This window comes from Scyliorhinus torazame, chromosome 3 (genome assembly GCF_047496885.1).
Source record: "Scyliorhinus torazame isolate Kashiwa2021f chromosome 3, sScyTor2.1, whole genome shotgun sequence".
Classification (NCBI taxonomy): Eukaryota; Metazoa; Chordata; class Chondrichthyes; order Carcharhiniformes; family Scyliorhinidae; genus Scyliorhinus; species Scyliorhinus torazame.
Genome location: NC_092709.1, coordinates 147374416 through 147391916, shown reverse-complemented (window position 1 = coordinate 147391916; position 17501 = coordinate 147374416). Strand labels below are relative to the sequence as shown.

Here is a 17501-nt window from a genome sequence, read left to right as displayed (position 1 = left end):
GTATATAAGTAGCAAATCACTGGTGGGAGCGTTGGGAAAGCGAGTCCGTATTCTCTTTGTGATCATAATTTGGCACCAAGTTGTTCTGCTTATAACCACACTAATGTTGGGTTAGTGAGCAAACGTCAGGCATGTGTTTTGAAAAGTTCCCTCCATACACATATATATATTTATTTATATATTTATTTATATAACTACCAGGGGCCTTTCCATTTCCAGGTGGATATATATTCCAAAGTGTGTTGCATGCATAGCCTTTTGGTATTGCTTAATTTTAGAAAATGACTACCTTTCATGCCTTGAGGACATTCTAATGATTTACAACCAATTAAGAGCTTTGAAGTGTATTCACTAATGTAGAAAATGTGGCCACTAATTTCTGCAAAGCTCTCACAATTGGTGATGAATGAAATGACCAGATATGTTGATTGAGGAATAAATGTTGTCCAGAAGAACTTCCTATTCTTTAAATAATGCCAGGCAATATTTTACACTCCAGGAAAATGGGATCTTTTTTAAATGTTTATTTGTTGGCATTTTCAATTATTTTTTTTTTTTTTACAAGTAATCGCATCAATCAAACTTTTACAATAGGTACATCACAAAACAATCATTACATAATTGGGAACAAATAAGGTGAGATAAATCGGACAAAATTCCCAACAAGTTTCTTCCACGGATAAATGCACTCGTCTGCACCCAAACAGGATACAGGCAACATGAAGTGCTTCGAAAGGTTAGTCCTGGCACGAATCAATTCCAGCCTCCCGGATTGCCTTGATCCACTACAGTTCGCCTACCACTGCAACAGGTCCACAGCAGACGTCATCTCCATGGCCCTGCACTTTACCCTGGAACACCTAGATAACAAAGACAGCTATGTCAGACTCCTGTTTATCGACTACAGCGCAGCCTTCAACATCATCATTCCTACAAAACTCATTTCCAAACTCTGTGGCATTGGATTGGATTTGTTTATTGTCACTTGTACCGAGGTACAGTGAAAAGTATTTTTCTGCGAGCAGCTCAACAGATCATTAAGTACATAGGAAGAATCGGCTCCTCCCCCTGCGACTGGATCCTGAACTTTCTAACCCACAGGCCACAATCAGAAAAGATAGGCAACAACACCTCCTCCACGATCATCCTCAACACTGGTGCCCCACAAGGCTGTGTCCTCAGCCCACTGCTACACTCCTTATACACCTATGACTGGCCAAATTCCCCATCAACTCTCTTTTAAAATTTGCTGATGACACCACCGTAGTGGATCGGATTTCAGACCGTGACGGGACAGAGTATAGGAATGAGATCGAGAATCTGGTGAACTGGTGCGACGACAGTAATCTCTCCCTCAATGTTAACAAAACAAAGGAGATTGTCATCGACTTCAGGAAGCGGTAGTGGTGAACATGCCTCTGTCTACATCAATGGGAACGAAGTAGAAAGGGTCGAGAGCTTCAAGTTTTTAGGTGTACAGATCACCAACAGCCTGTCCTGTTTCCCTTCCCTTCCCTCCTCTTTCTCTCTCTCTCTCTCTCCCCCCCCCCCCCCCCCCCCCCCCCCCCATGTCGACACTATAGTTAAGAGAGCTCACCAATGACTACTCTCTCAGAAGACTAAGGAAATTTGGCATGTCAGCTACAACCCTCACCAACTTCTACAGATGCACCATAGAAAGCGTTACATACATAGATACATAGAACATACAGTGCAGAAGGAGGCCATTCGGCCCATCGAGTCTGCACCAACCCACTTAAGCCCTCACTTCCACCCTATCCCCATAACCCAATAATCCCTCCTAACCTTTTTTTTTGGACATTAAGGGCAATTTAGCATGGCCAATCCACCTAACCTGCACGTCTTTGGACTGTGGGAGGAAACCGGAGCACCCGGAGGAAACCCACGCAGACACGGGGAGAACGTGCAGACTCCACACAGACAGTGACCCAGCGAGGAATTGAACCTGGGACCCTGGCGCTGTGAAGCCACAATGCTATCCACTGCGCTACCGTGCTGCCCTTGAAGATACAACCAGTTCTTTCTGGTTGTATTACAGCTTGGTATGGAGCCTGCTCTGCCCAAGACCGCAGGAAACTACAAAAGGTCGTGAATGTAGCCCAGTCCATCACGCAAACCAACCTCCCATCCATCGACTCTGTCTACAATTCCCGCTGCCTCTGAAAGGCAGCCAGCATAATTAAGGACCCCACGCACCCCAGACATACTCTCTTCCACCTCCTTCCGTCAGGAAAAAGATACCAAAGTTTGAGGCCCCGTACCAACCGACTCAAGAACAGCTTCTTCCCTACTGCCATCAGACTTTTGAATGGACATACCTCGTGTTAAGTTGATCTTTTCTCTACACCTTGCTATAACTGTAACATTATATTCTGTAGTCTCTCCTTCCTTCCCTATGTACGGTATGCATTGTTTGTACAGCATGCAAGAAACAATACTTTTCACTGTATACTAATGCATGTGACAATAATAAATCAAATCAAATAATAAATCAAATCAAATTATAGACCTACGTCTGAACCATAGCTACAAAGAAAATGGCTGAAGAAGATAATACCCCGAGAACCACACTGCTATTGGGAAATCGACTAGCTCTTGCAGTGTAATTTCAATTGTTCTCCAAATCCAGACAAGAACAGGAAGCCATGCTATACCTCTTTAAGAAGGCAAAATAGCAAAAACAAAGATGAGGAATGGGCACAACCAAACTTTACTACTTTGCCTAGGGTCTCCCATAAAATAAATAAAAAGAGAGCAAGAACAAGAAACCAAACTTCCATAATCTTAGCCCCAGATCAAAGGACAGCACACACCAATGGACCATCAGCAGCAGTAGCCCCTTCGGACGATGTCCTGGGGCCAAGAACCAAAAGGAATATAAACTGGTCCCAATCTTAAAACAGCTGGAAATCCATTCCAACATCACTCAAAAATAGAAAGGAATAAGCCACCCACAAACAAATGTAAGTCCGTATCAGAGTGTCCATGACGCCAAAGCCCACCGAGACCAGCCCACACAGACACCAATGATAGTCAAAGAGGGAGATCCACACCAGGCGAACGACCAACTCCCTTCGAAAGAGGAATCAACTAGCCCCAGTCCTCAAACAGGGTAATATGCAGTCCACCTGAGCCTGAAGAAGGAAAGGCGCAGCCAAAATTTTTAAAACTCTTGCCTATGGAGGACCTTCCTGGAATGTCACAGCAAGGACAGAACTAAACACACCCTCCACCCCGTTCCTGCTAAGGCTCTGCTCATGCTCGCCCCAAGGATATATTAGGAAAAAGAGACTGCAAATCCTGAAATTAATATTCAGTGGAACAGGATAAAATGTTTTAAATAAGGATAATAACAGTACAGAACATCACACTGAAGTATTTACTTCCCTTCAAGCAAATTACTCCTGTGAAGTCTGAGGAATGAGGCAGATGGATAAAGACCACTCCACTGGCACACAAAGAAAGTAGGCATCCAGAATAAAGCAGGATCTGGGACAGAGAGCACTCCCAAGATCTTCCAAGGATCCCAATGATCAGAACACTAACCTCATTACTTCCAACATTCTGACTCGACAAAACCCAGACGGTCAACGATCTAGGCTCCAGCAGGGACAGGGTGTGATCCAGCAGGCTCAGGTGACCTCATCCCCTCTTGACCAACAACAGGAACAAGACCACAGATCCAAAGGCTGGAAGGTCAACCCAACACCTGGCCTGTGGAGTCGGGATGAAATGTGCTCCATCAAGCTGCCTGCCTCCAGTTCGAGATTCCTGAAACGTGGCAGCCAGTTCTCAAATTTGTCTGGGAACTCTCCACCACCTCAACTCCTCATCGGTTCCCTTTTGCCCCCCCCCCCCCTCTCTTTTTTTGGATGGGATGACAGGCCATGCAATATATTCAACCGTGCGGAGGTGGGCTTCCACCAGAGATTGGGCTCTCTGCTACAAGAACTGCCTCATGCACTGCCACTGCCTCCATAACGATGCCTTGCAACTCTTAACATTGGGCTTCAACTAGCCTGCACCCAACTACCCTGCACCCTAATGCCGTGCACCGCAGAGCCAAGTCGATCAGATGGATCACCTTAATCGCTAGCAATCATCCATTGATGTGCACCACACCATCAGGGAGGAAACCTCTCAAAGGCAACTCCGCCACGAAGGATCAGGCTCCACACCAATTCCCTCCAGCCGCCACAAATCAATGAGGTTTAAAGCATACTGTCTCAGCTGAAAGTGCTTCAACATTGACCAAGAAGTAACAGCACATAGTAATAGCCATGTAAACTTAAAGACAAGAAAAGAGATGTGTACAAAGACTTGGATGAGCAGAGCTGGAGCTCGGGGAAAATACAGCTGCACCCACGCGCATCATTTGATCCAGGGGTCTTGATCTAATATCTCCTTTGAAAGATATCAGCTGTGACAATGCAGCACACTATAATTTCTACACTGAGCTATCAGCCTAGATTGTGTGCTCAAGTTTATGAAGTGCTCCCTGAATCCACCAACCCCAAATGCGAGAGTGCCATCACTTGAGCTACGGCTGATTTTTAAAAAAACTTCAGGGAAATGAAATTGCAAACTTGGGAAGTCTTCACTAAATCATGGAATTTAGATGCTTGCATTTGTGTAGTGGCTTATGTCTGTATAGAGAGTGCTACACGGTTGCGCAGTGGTTAGCACTGCTGCCTCACGGCGCCGAGGAATGTTTGCACATTCTCCCCATATCTGCGTGCTCACCTCCACAACCCAAAGATGGGTTTGGGGGAAGTGTATTGAGATGGATAGAAAACTGGTTGGCAGAAAGAAAAAGAGTAGGAATTATCAAATTATTTTCCAATTGGCAGGCAGTAACTAGTGGGGTGCAACAGGAATCGGTGCTGGAATCCCAGCCATTCACAATATATATTAACGATTTGGATGAGGGAATAAAATTTAACATCTCAAAGTTCGCAGGTGATACCAAGTTGGGTGGAAGGGTGAACAGTGACGAGGATGCGGAGACCCTTCAGCATGATCTGGACAGGTTGGGCAAGTAGGCAAATCAATGGCAAATACAGTATAATTTGGATAAATGTGAGGTTATTCACTTTGGAAGCAAAAACAAAAAGGCAGATTACTACCTGATTGGTTCTAAATTGGGAGAGGGGCGTGTGCAGCAGGACCTAGGTGTCCTTGTGCACCAGTCGCTGAAGGTAAGTATGCAGGTAGTAGGAAAGGCAAATGGAACGTTGACTTTCATTGCAAGAGGATTCGAGTACAGGAGCAGGGATGTGTTACAATTATAGAATATTATGTTCCGTTTTGGTCTCCTTTTCTGAAGAAGGATGTGCTCTCGGGTGAGCAGCGAAGGTTTACCAGGCAGAGTCCAGGGACGGCGGGACTGTTATATGAGAAGCAATTGACTAGGAAAACTATTGTTTTCACTGGAGTTCAGACGAATGAGGGGGCATCTCGTGGAGATTTAAAATTCTAACAGGACTTGATAAGGTTGATGCAGGGAGGATGTTCCTGATGGTGGGTGTGTCCACAACTAGGGGTCACAGTCTAAGGATTCTGGGTAGACCATTTAGTACAGAGATGAGACATTTCTTCACAATGAGTGGTAAGCCTGTCGAATTCATCAGCACAGGAAGTAGTTGAGGCTAAGACATTGAATACATTCAAGTGGCGGCTAAATATGGCACTTGAGGCGAGTGGGATCAAGAGTTATGGGGAGAAAGCAGGATTAGGCTATTGTGTTCAGCTGTGATCGTGATGAATGGCAGAGCAGGATCGAAGGGCTGAATGGCCTCCTCCTATCTTCTATGTGCAGGGTAGGTGGATTGGCCACACTAAATTTTTCCCTTAATTGGAAAACGTTTTTTAAAGAATTCTGTACAGTGCTTCATGCAGTGAAATGTTCAAATATTTTGAACTAAATCTCTAATTGTAGTGAGGTTAATGTTTTTGTGCTGTTGGCTGGAGGAGGGATGTTGCTAAAGACATCAGGTGAACACACCTCTTATTCAAACAAGGTTTTTGAAAACAAGGGAAGCAAGTGGGACCTTTGTTTTTTCTGAAGGATGGTGCCTATGACCACGTAGCATTCCTTTGGATTTAATCTTTAATAATCTTTATTAGTGTCACAAGTAGACTTGCATTAACCCTGCAATGCAGTTACTGTGCAAAGCCCCTAGTCGCCACATTCCGGTGCCTGTTCGGGTACACTGAGAATTCAGAATGCCCAAATCACCTAACAGCACATCTTTCGGGACTTGTAGGAGGAAACCCACGCAGACACGGAGAGAACATGCAGACTCCGCACAGATAGCGACCCAAGCGGGAATCAAATGCCCGGTCCCTGGCGCTGTGAAGCAACTGTGCTACCGTGCTGCCCATTTATTACCCATGCTGCCAAAAATGTTCTAATCTAGAGAAAATGGTGATATCAACCTAACCAAACATAAACCAGTTGATAGTTTTCCAAACACTTAACTGTTCTTACAAAATCTATTCCACAGAACATAAAAGGCCTTGAAGTATGCAGGATTTTGAATTGAGTTAAATTTCAGTACTGGCTAACAAATAAATATACAGCTGAGAATTTATAATATAGTGATCAAAAATGATAGTTGGTCATGTAAGCAGGAGACATGCCCAGCTACATGGGTGTATAATTATGCAGTTTAATTATTCAAAAGAGTTCTTATTGTCTCCCTTGCTTCTGCGAGCCTCTTTTTTTTTGTGACAAAGACCTTGGCTTCTGGAATAAATAAAAAATAGCATCAATTACCAAATATTTCATATGAAAAATTGAGATTATATTCTTGGCATTTTGGATCTGGGAAAGATTTGATTTGCACATTTTACTTTTAATTTTGACTTATTATTGCAGAACTTTAAGATGCTGCGTTTTCTCAGGTTTTTTTTCCTTATTTCTCAACAGGTAAAGTGTTTGCTAGCCTCCCTCTAGTCGAAAGAGGTGTTTCAAAGGTCCTTGGAGGTGATCCAAAAGGAATCAACTTTCTTTATACCAATCAGAAAAGTGTCATCATAAGGAACATTGATGTAATACTGTTTCAAAAACTTTTTAAATTTCCCAGTATGCATATTTCAAATTCAGAATGTCTAAAAATGTTTTCCTTGTTTCAGAATCCAGAAATTGCTGATATATATACTGAGCATGCTCATCACGTTCAGGTTGCTCAATATGCACCTAGTGGATATTACATAGCCTCAGGAGGTATGTCAGTTAGACTGTACTCAACACTGTTTATTATATGCTGCAGCAAGAATTTCTGGTACTGTTTTTTGACGTTTACCAAGGTCAATCTGCCTGTCAAAGGAATAGGTGATATTTTTTAATGCTGATTCTAGTCCAAAGATGTGCAGGTTATGTGGATAGGCCATGATCAATGCCTGGGGATATGGTGGGGGAATGTTCCTTCAGAGGGCTGGTGCATGTTTGATGGGCCAAATGGCCTCCTTCTGCACTGCATGGATTCCAAAGATTCTTCAATTGAAAAGAAAGCTCATAGCTGGGCTACCTCTTATCATCCTATAATTCCCAAGTTCCTCATTCTAAATGTCTATTGACCAATACATGTTGTAGCTAATAGTTCTTTTGCCTGGAGCAATGTTTTGCAGAGACGACAAAGTTGAGAAGTTTGGTACTGCTATACAATATCAGATAATAGTCTGCTTTGTGACTTTTAATGACTAAATTAATTGCTTGTGGCACAGTTTGTTTCCTGGTGTGAAGATAGCACAATCTTTCACATCATAAACAATCTCGAATTAAAAGTCTGACGATTACCATGAAAGCATTGTTGATTGTCGTTAAAAACCCATCTGGTTTACTCATGTCCCTGAGGGAAGGAAATTTGCCATCCTTACCTGGTCTGGCCCAGCCAGCAACACCCACATCCCATGAACAAATTTAAAAAAAACTTTAGGCTTTGCAGATGTGGTGTTAGAACAGAGTTGCCGGAGGAAACGTGACCGATACTTTTTAATTTTTTTAAAAATAGAAAATTGTTATAGATTCGGACGGTGGAAAAATTGATGTTGACCTGTTCGGGCACTGCTCACAGGAGGAAATTAAATATTCTTGCCTGTTTTACTATTTCATTTTATCACTCATTTTGTGTGTGACTGCTTTGTCACCTATGCTGCATTTCACTACTTCTACACATTAAATCATTCAGAAAGCCTTGTGGGATAAACAGTAGTGCCTCATTGGGTGAATGTTTATTAAATGACCCTTCAACTCGGAGGGGAGAGTGCTAAAAGATCTTGGATGTAGAATCTTTTCCTCTAAAGCATTCAAAGTAAATGTATAGTGCTGTTTTTTTTTTTTGTTTTGCATTCAAAACATAAAAACATATCCATGGTTTCTGAGTCAACTTAATTAAGTTGTACTTTAAGTTGCTAAATAGATTCTACTACTGCCACTGCTAAGGTGGTGAATGATGTCCTGATGATGCGGGCTGCTTTGTCCGGGATGCTGTTGAGTCTTTTGAATGTTAGTGCGGTTGCACCCATCCAGTCCCCCATCCAGTCAAGTGGAGAGCATTCCATCACATTCCTGACTTGTACCAGGTGGTGGGCTGACCTGAAAAGACAAAAGTTGAGTTTGCCTGAAAATTCCCAGCATCTGATCTGCTTCTGCAGCCTCCCCACCCACCCAGCAGTCAACAGTAACCAACTCTCCAAAATGCAGAATGAACAAACTCCAGCTTTTGTGGAACCCATTATTCGTCTCCCTAAGAGCAAATTTCACCTCCACGGCTAACAACTCCAACAGGTCCCCCCCGCCATGCTGAGGCACAGGGTGGAGAAGCTGGCCTCCACCCTCCAAAACCGCTTCGGGCAGGACCAGAACATAAGACCCCTCCAATATCTCTCACAGATATCCTCTTTCCCCCTTCCATCTGGCTCATCCTCGACTTTGCCAGGTGTGCCATGTTTGCCACCTTCAGCTGTATCAGCCTCCGCCTCGCACATGAAGTCGAGGCATTCACCCTCCATAGCACCTCACGACAATCCCTCCTCCAACACTGCCCCAACTCCTCCTCCCACTTAACCGTAACCCCTCCCTCCATGGATACTTTATCCTCCTCCAAAATCCTTCCAGAAATAGCCGAGACGACTCCCCTCTCCGCCCCCCAGCTGACAGCACTTCCTCAAACAATGAAGAGACAGGCACTATTGGGAAGATCGGGAAACCTTCCTCGCAAGGTCCTGCACCCGCATTTACACTTCTCTTCTCCCAACCAACCAGCTTCTCCAAGCTCGCAAACCGCCCTCCCAGAAACAAATCCTTCGATCTCCCTCTCCTCCCATCCCCGGAACCTCACGTTCATCCTCCCCGGTTCAAATCCATGATTTCCCCTGATTTGGCACCCCGACCCCCTCCCAACCTAAACTGCCTCCAAATCGACAGCTTGGCCATGACTGGACTCACCGAATACTTCCTTGGAGCCAACCAGTTGCGGCGCCATTGGCAGCGCCTGTATCTCGGACCCCTATATGAACCCGCCTCCATTCTTCCCCACAAAGCCCGCCTCCCTATTCCATCCCTGAACTTTCTCTGCATTCGGGAGGCCTAACCCCCTGTCCCGACTGCCATCCCCTCTGCAGCACCACCTTCCCCGCCAACACAAATGAAGAGATCAGCCGATCCACCCATGAAAAACACCTTTGATAAAAAGACCGGCAGGCACTGAAACAAAATAGTGGTAGAATGTTCATCTTCACAGCCTGTACCCGGCCTGCCAGCGCGAGAGGAAGATTATCCCATCTCGACAAATCAGCCTTCACCCTCCCCACCAAACTGGATACTGAGAGAGAGCGAGAGATTGAGAGAGAAAGGAAAAGCATTTAAGTTTTTAAAATATCAAACCCATTAACACCTGCAGGATGAGATTCGATATTGAAAATAGTTTTCACTGCCAGTGCTGTTCATTGGAAGTAATTAGCTCCTTGCACCATCATTAAAATCTCTCCGTTAATACAGGCTGTCGAATAAGTTTGGACTCTAAATGGTAATCAAACATGTTCCTTGCATCAGACTGGCTCTGATTTTCTTTGGCAAGTTTAGTTTATCTCCTAAGTGCAGTAGCATTATGCTGTTTAATACATTTCAGTGATAAGCCAGTGACAAAAATTCTATTTTCACAAAGCACCTCAAGCAGCAACCTTTAGGTTTCCATGTTGAATTTAACATCTGTCATGAAATTGCTAGAATTTCTACTTGAGGACAAGGTAGACTTGTAAACAGATAGAGTTAGTTAACTTTGTTGATGGGGGTAGCAATTATGATCAATAAGTGGGTTCGATTTGAGGCGGAGGGCGTAATGGCAGACAGCGGGGGCAGATTCCTTATGGTAAGGGGCAAGCTGGAGGGGAGGAGAGTGGTGCTGGTGAACATATATGCTCCGAACTGGGACGACGTCGACTTTATTAAAAGAGTGCTGGGGAAGATCCCAGACCTAGACTCACGTAAGTTGATGATGGGGGGGGGGGGGGGGGGGGGACACACACAACACTTTAATACGGTCCTCGACCCGGTGCTAGACCGGTCATGTCCCAGAACGGGTAGGCTCCCAGCAATGGCAAGGGAGCTGAAAGGGTTCATGGAGCAAATGGGAGCAGTGGACCCATGGAGAGCTGGACAGCCGACGGGAAGGGGTTACTCGTTCTACTCACATGTTCATAAAGTATACTCTAGGATTGATTTCTTTATCTTGAGCAGGGACTGTGTGGGGGAGGTAAAGAATACGGAATACTCGGCAATCACTATCTCGGACCATGCCCGACATTGGGTGGACCTGCAGGTCGGTGGGGCGAATTACCAATGCCCGCAATGGAGGTTAGACGTAGGATTGTTGTCGGAGGAGGGGATATGTGAGAGACTGCGGAAGTGTATGCAAAATTACTTGCAGGTGAACGATACAGGGGAGGTTTCAGCAGCGACCCTGTGGGAGGCGCTGAAGATAGTAGTGAGGGGGGAGCTGATCTCAATTCTGGCTCACAGGGATAGGATGGACAGAGCAGAAATGGATAGATTGGTTAAGGAGATTCACCGGATAGACGAGGAGCATGCGGGGTCCCCGGGGGAGGATCTACTCGGGGAGAGACGGAGACTGCAGGCGGAACTGGGAGTGCTATGCACGAGTAGAGCCGTGGAACAGTTTAGGAAGGCAAGGGATGTGGTGTATGAGCATGGTGAGAAGGCCAGCAGATTGCTAGCGCAGCAACTGAGGAAGAGGGAGGCGGCCAGGGAAATAAGTAGGGTGGTGGACTGGGAGGGAAGCAGAGTGGAGGACCCGTCAGGACTGAATAGGGTGTTTCGGGACTTTTATAATAAGCTCTACACTTCAGAACGGCCGGAGGAGATGAAACGGTTTCTGGACGGACGAACCTTACCAAAAGTAGGCGGGGGACTAGTGGACAGGCTGGGTGCCCCGATTAGAGTGGAGGAGGTACTGGGGGGCCTAAAGACCATGCAGTCGGGGAAAGCCCCGGGGCCGGATGGATACCCAGTAGAGTTTTACAAGATGTTCTCGGAAATAGTGGGACCGGTCCTGACTAGGGTTTTTAATGAGGTGAGAGACAGAGGGACCTTGCTGTCGACGATGTCGCAGGCCACCATCTCGCTGATATTGAAGCGGGACAGGGACCTGGAATCCTGCGTGTCATACAGGCCGATCTCCCTGATCAATGTAGATGCCAAGCTCCTGGCCAAGGTCCTGGCGATTAGAATTGAAGACTGCGTACCGGAGATGATTGGGGACGATCAGACAGGGTTTGTGAAAGGCAGGCAGCTGACAGCTAACTTGAGAAGATTGCTTAATGTGATCATGATGTCCCCGACGGACAAGGAGGTGGAGGTGGTGGTGGCAATGGACGCTGAGAAGGCCTTCGACCGGGTGGAGTGGGGCTATTTGTGGGAGGTACTCGGACGGTTCGGGGAGGGACTGGTTAATTAGGTCAGACTGTTGTACCAGGCCCCAAAAGCTAGCGTAAGGACGAACAGGATAATGTCAGATTATTTCTGGCTACATCACGGGACCAGGCAGGGATGCCCACTCTCCCCGTTCCAGTTCGCACTGGGGTGGGGGCGGGCACAGGGTCTCTCTCTATGCGGATGACCTGCTCCTGTACATGTCGGACCCACTGGACGGAATGGAAAATATACTGGAAATATTGAGGAAGTTCGGCAGGTTCTCCGGGTATAAATTAAATATGGCCAAGAGTGAGATGTTTGTAGTGCAGGCAAGGGGCCAGGAGAATAGACTGAAGGAGCTGCCATTTAGGCTGGTTGGGGAAAGTTTTTGGTACTTGGGGATATAGGTGGCATGAGACTGGGGCAGGTTCATAGAACATAGAACAATACAGCGCAGTACAGGCCCTTCGGCCCACGATGTTGCACCGAAACAAAAGCCATCCATAAGTTAAATTTGACGCGAGTGGTAGAACAAATGAAGGGGGAGTTTCGGATATGGGATGCACTCCCGCTGTCACTTGCGGGGAGGGTGCAGACGGTAAAGATGACAATCTTCCCTAGATTCCTGTTCATCTTCCAGTGCCTCCCGATCTTTATCCCATGGTCCTTCTTCAAAAGGACCGGCAAAATCATAATGAGCTTTGGGTGGGAAAATCCCCGCGGGTGAGGAAGGCGATGCTTGAAAGGAGCCGCAGCGAGGGGGGACTGGCATTGCCAAGCCTGATCAACTACTACTGGGTGGCTAACATAGCCATGATATGGAAGTGGTTCCCTAATAGCCGGTGGCGAATACTGCTGGCATGGAGGGACTCAACCGCCAAAGACCAGACTATGGCTTTCGGACATGTCAAGTTTTCTGGGTATGGAAAAAAATCAAGTTCACCTTGAGGGGATATGTATTGGGGTTCGCATAGACTTCTTCGCGGGAGAGTGAGTGTCAGCGGGGGGGGGATAAACAGGCAGGGAGTGTAGATGGGAGAGGAGCGGATATGTGCATTATGGTTTGGTTGAAATGTTGGTTTTCTGTTGATGTTTGCATATTTCTGTAATCTGTAACTTTACAATGCCAAAAAATACCTCCATAAAATTGTTTGTTAATAAAAAAAACTTTGTGGATGGGTAAGGAAGGAGCGAGCGGGGGGGGAAAGGGATCCAAGAAGAGGGGAGGGGGAGAAGAGAGGTGACCCAACCCAGAACACAGGTGATGTAGGGGAGAGGGGCCAAAGGGGTACAAGGGTAAGGGAGGACAGCCTAGGAAGGGCACTCCTGGGGGACCACAGGCATGCCCCTGTTTCAATACCAGAAAGCAGTAGAACAGAGGGGTCGGGTACCCAATCACCAGGAACCTAAAGCGAAAGACCCCCCCCCCCCTCCAAAACCTGTACATATATTTCCGTATATTGGCAACAAACTACGTTAACTCCCAGCTTGGACAATGTGTAAAAAGTGGGGGGAAAGGGAAGTGGAGGAGTTGGACTGTGGGAGGGTGTAGGGTATGTTTTGGGGTGTTCCTCCTAAGAGACTGAATTGAAGACAAATTATCGCCCGATTAGAAAATGAGTTGAATGGTCGGAGCCAGAGTTGTGATAATCAGCTATTGAATGTGATTCGTGGTGTGCCACAGTGTCTGTGTTGGGATCTCAACAATCCACTATATTTGTTAATGACGGGGTAGAAAGCCACATCCTTTTGTCATCAACAAAACTGGATAGGTGGCATTGTGAGCAATATGCATGGAAGCTTAAATGGACAAAAAATGATAAATAGATTCCATTGTCAGCAAATGTGAGGTTATCCATTGGACAATGAAGGATTGTGCTGGGTAAATGGTGAAAAATAAAAAACAGTGGAGGTCCGAAGAGAATAAATTACAACTTGATCACTAAGATACAGAAAATATTGTTGGGAAACCAGCACTTCACAAACTGGATTTTAAATTTGGAAGGACCGTGCATGATTTGGACCTTTTTTTGTTGCAAGAAATTCATTGTTACAAGAAATTCATTGTTGCTCCCAGTCCAAAACCATGTCCTAAAGAAATCAACTGACCCGCATGGTACTTTGGGAACAGCTGTTTGTTTGTTTGTTTTGAACAGCAATCACTTTACTTGATTGTGTGTGTGTGTGTGGTGGTAGTGGTTGGGGGGGAGCAGGAAATACTTTAAAAAGGCAAAGGCTAGTGACTGAAATCACATGACTGAGGCAAGCTTTAGCTATTTTTTAATTCCGTCTTTTTTGGGGAATAAGCTGAGGAGGACGGATAATCTTTATTAGTGTCACAAGTAGGCTTACATTAAAACTGCAATGAAGTTACTATGAAAATCCCCGAGTTGCCACATAACGACGCCTGTTCGGGTACACTGAGGGAGAATTCACAATGTCTAATTCATCTAACATCACGTGTTTTGGGACTTGTGGGAGAAAACTGGAGCACCCGGAGGACACCCACACAGACACGGGAAGAACATGCAGACTCGCAAAGACAGTGACCCAAGCCGGGAATCGAACCCGGGTTCCTGGTGCTGTGAACCAACAGTGCTAACCACTATGTTGCCGTGCCATCCCACCACCCTAACTGACTCCTTAAAATGCCATATGTGGTTATCCATCTGTAGCCAGAGAATCTTTATTTAATTGTAACTTGTCTATGTTTAGAAACCTGCAAAGCTGAGCCAAAATAATTGATCCAGTGACAAATAAAATTTACAGTCCAGAAAGAGGCCATTCGGCCCATCAAGTCTGCACTGGCCCTTGGAAAGAGCACCCTAACAAGCCCACACCTCCACCCTATCCCCGTAACCCCAACTAACCTTTTTATTTTCGCCACTAAGGGCAATTTAGCATAGCCAATCCACCTGACCTGCTCATCTTTGGACACTGGGAGGAAACCGGAGCACCTGGAGGAAACCCATGCAGACGCTGGGAGAACGTGCAGACTCCGCACAGACAGTTACACAAGGCAGGAATCGAACCTGGGACCCTGGAGCTGTGAAGCAACAATACTAACCACTGTGCTGCCCATAATAATGTGTCATTTGTTTGCCTAAGTGTTGTGTTGCACACTGGGGAAGTTTTAAGAAGAGACAGATAGTTCTACTTCTAGTTTACAGTTGTGTGTTGACCAGTTCCTGCAACTTGTTAAGAGGTTTGTTTTAAAATCAATTGTTCTGAATTTATTGGGTAAGGTCTTTTATTCTGGATTCTAGTAGTGAAGGTAAACAATTGGCCATTTTGGTGAGCAAATTTTAAATAAATGGTAAGACCCATGGTGTAGTGGCGCTAGATAATTTGTGTACCCCTCCCATTCTAGTCGTAACAATGTCAAAAGGTTACGCAGGCCTTTTATATCAAGAGGACAGTAGAAATCATGCTTTAGCTAAACAAAGCCCTGTTTAGGCCAAATGTAGAGGACTGAACAACTCTGGATATCATGTCTTTGTTCGGATATATTGGCCTTTGAGGGAGTGCCTTACAGTGTAGATTTATAGAGTATACCTAGACTCCAAAGGTTAAATTATGAAAGATTGCAAAATATAAGGTTGTATTCCCTGGAATTGAGAAAGTTAATTATTGATTTGCTAGGTTCGGTTCCCCTTATCTACCATTTCTCTTCAAATGGAGAAGGTAGACTTAGAACACGGAATCTTGCAGGTGGAATTGAATTGTGAATCAGTCATGATATTGTTGAATGCTGGCGTAAGCTCATAACATAAGAACGTAGATTATATGGTCCCTTGAACCTTTCCTGCATTCAGTACAATCATGGCTTCTTCCACTCCACTTTACCACCACTCCCATATCCTTTGATTCTCTGAGACATCTAAAATCTTGTCTATCTCAACCTTAAATGTATTCAATCATGGAGCATCTGCAACCCTTCAGATGATGTTGCAAAATATTAGTCTCATTGTGTTTTGACTGTAAATAATGCGTCCGTTGGAAATCTGAATAGACTAGTCTCAATTTTTAGATTAGCTTTTTTTCTGAGAATTAACTTTATCTGCAGATTGACTACAAACTCTGTTTTTGGCTTTCAAGGCTAGTGTGACTTGTGATAACCAATGCACAACATTTGAATGCCTCCAAAGCTTAGTTTTTATAAGGGTACATATTGTTTTTGGGGATTGCATTGAATTCAAATCCATATGAACATCAGAATCAGGATGGGAATTGGCCAATTGATCCCTTGTGCCGACTCAACCATTGAATAAGATCATAGCTGATCCAATTGTGGCGTCAACCTCACTTTCTATCCTGCCCTATACTCTTTGATTCTTGATTGACAAGGAAGTCCATCTAATTCAGTCTTAAAAATATTAAATGACCTTGTCTCTGCTACTCTCTGGGGGAGAGAGTTACACAGTCTCTCGACCCTCAGAATTGTTTTTTCTTCATCTCCACCTTAAATGGGAGACCCCTTATTTTTAAACTGTCTCCTGGTCTAGACTCTCTCACAAGGTGAAACATCCTTTTAGCATATGTTTCAATAAGATCGCATTATTCTGAACTTCAATGGATACAAGCCCAAATTATCCAACTTCTCCACTTAAGATGACTCATTCCAGGAATGAGTAGAATGAACCTTCCCTGAACTGTTTCAAAAGCAGTAATTAAAGAAGGCAACCAAAACTCTACACAGTACACCAGATATGGTTTCACTAATACACTACACAACTGTAGCAAAGCATTCCTACTTGTATATTTTGTTCCTCTTATTAGAACAAACTATAACATTCCATTTGCCTTCCTACTCCTTTGCTGTACCTGTATTCTAACTTTTCCTGATTCATGTACAAAGACGTCCAGATCCTTCTAAGGCAGCAATCTGTCGCCATTTAAATATTATGGTGCTTTTTTTATTCATGCCAAAGTGGACAAGGTCACATTTTCTACATGTACTCAATCTCCCAAATTTTTGCCACTCACCTTACCTATATATATCCCTGTGCAGACTGGTTTTATCTTTTTTTCAACTTCTCTACCTATCTTGGTGTCATTAAATTTAGCACCCTTCGATTCGATCCCATCATCCAAGCCATTAATGTAGATTGTAAATAGTTGAGGTCTCAGCATTGATCCCTGTAGCACTCTGTTGCATCGTGCCAAACTGAAAATGACCCTACTTTATGCTTCCAATTAGCTAACTAATGAATCCCCTAAACATGCTAATATGTTATCTCCTACATTGTGGGCTCTTATTTTGCGGTGTAATCATTGATATGTAAAATACCTTCTGGAAATCTAAGTAGACCACATCCACAGGTCCCCCTTTATCGACATTGCTTATTACATCCTCAAATAGCTCTAATCACAATTTTCTTTTCACAAAAATAAGAGGAATTGGGCAGACACCGATTTTCCTGCAAGATTGAATATCAGGCGTCCAGTTTCTTCAGGATAATGTTGTTTTGAGCTAGAGTAATATGGAAATGAAGTATTTTAATTCTTCCATGGGGTGTGGGTGCTGCAATTCTTAGCACTTGTT

General features: G+C 44.7%; 1 protein-coding gene across 1 annotated transcript in view; it reads left to right on the top strand.

Annotated features, from left to right (window-relative positions):
* wdr1 (WD repeat domain 1) overlaps positions 1 to 17501 on the top strand; it is an 83235-nt gene that overhangs the window by 2183 nt on the left and 63551 nt on the right. The window contains exons 2-3 of the mRNA XM_072496375.1: positions 6953 to 7074; positions 7159 to 7249. Of these exons, the coding sequence (XP_072352476.1) occupies positions 6953 to 7074; positions 7159 to 7249 (213 nt within the window). The remainder of the gene's footprint in view (positions 1 to 6952; positions 7075 to 7158; positions 7250 to 17501) is intronic.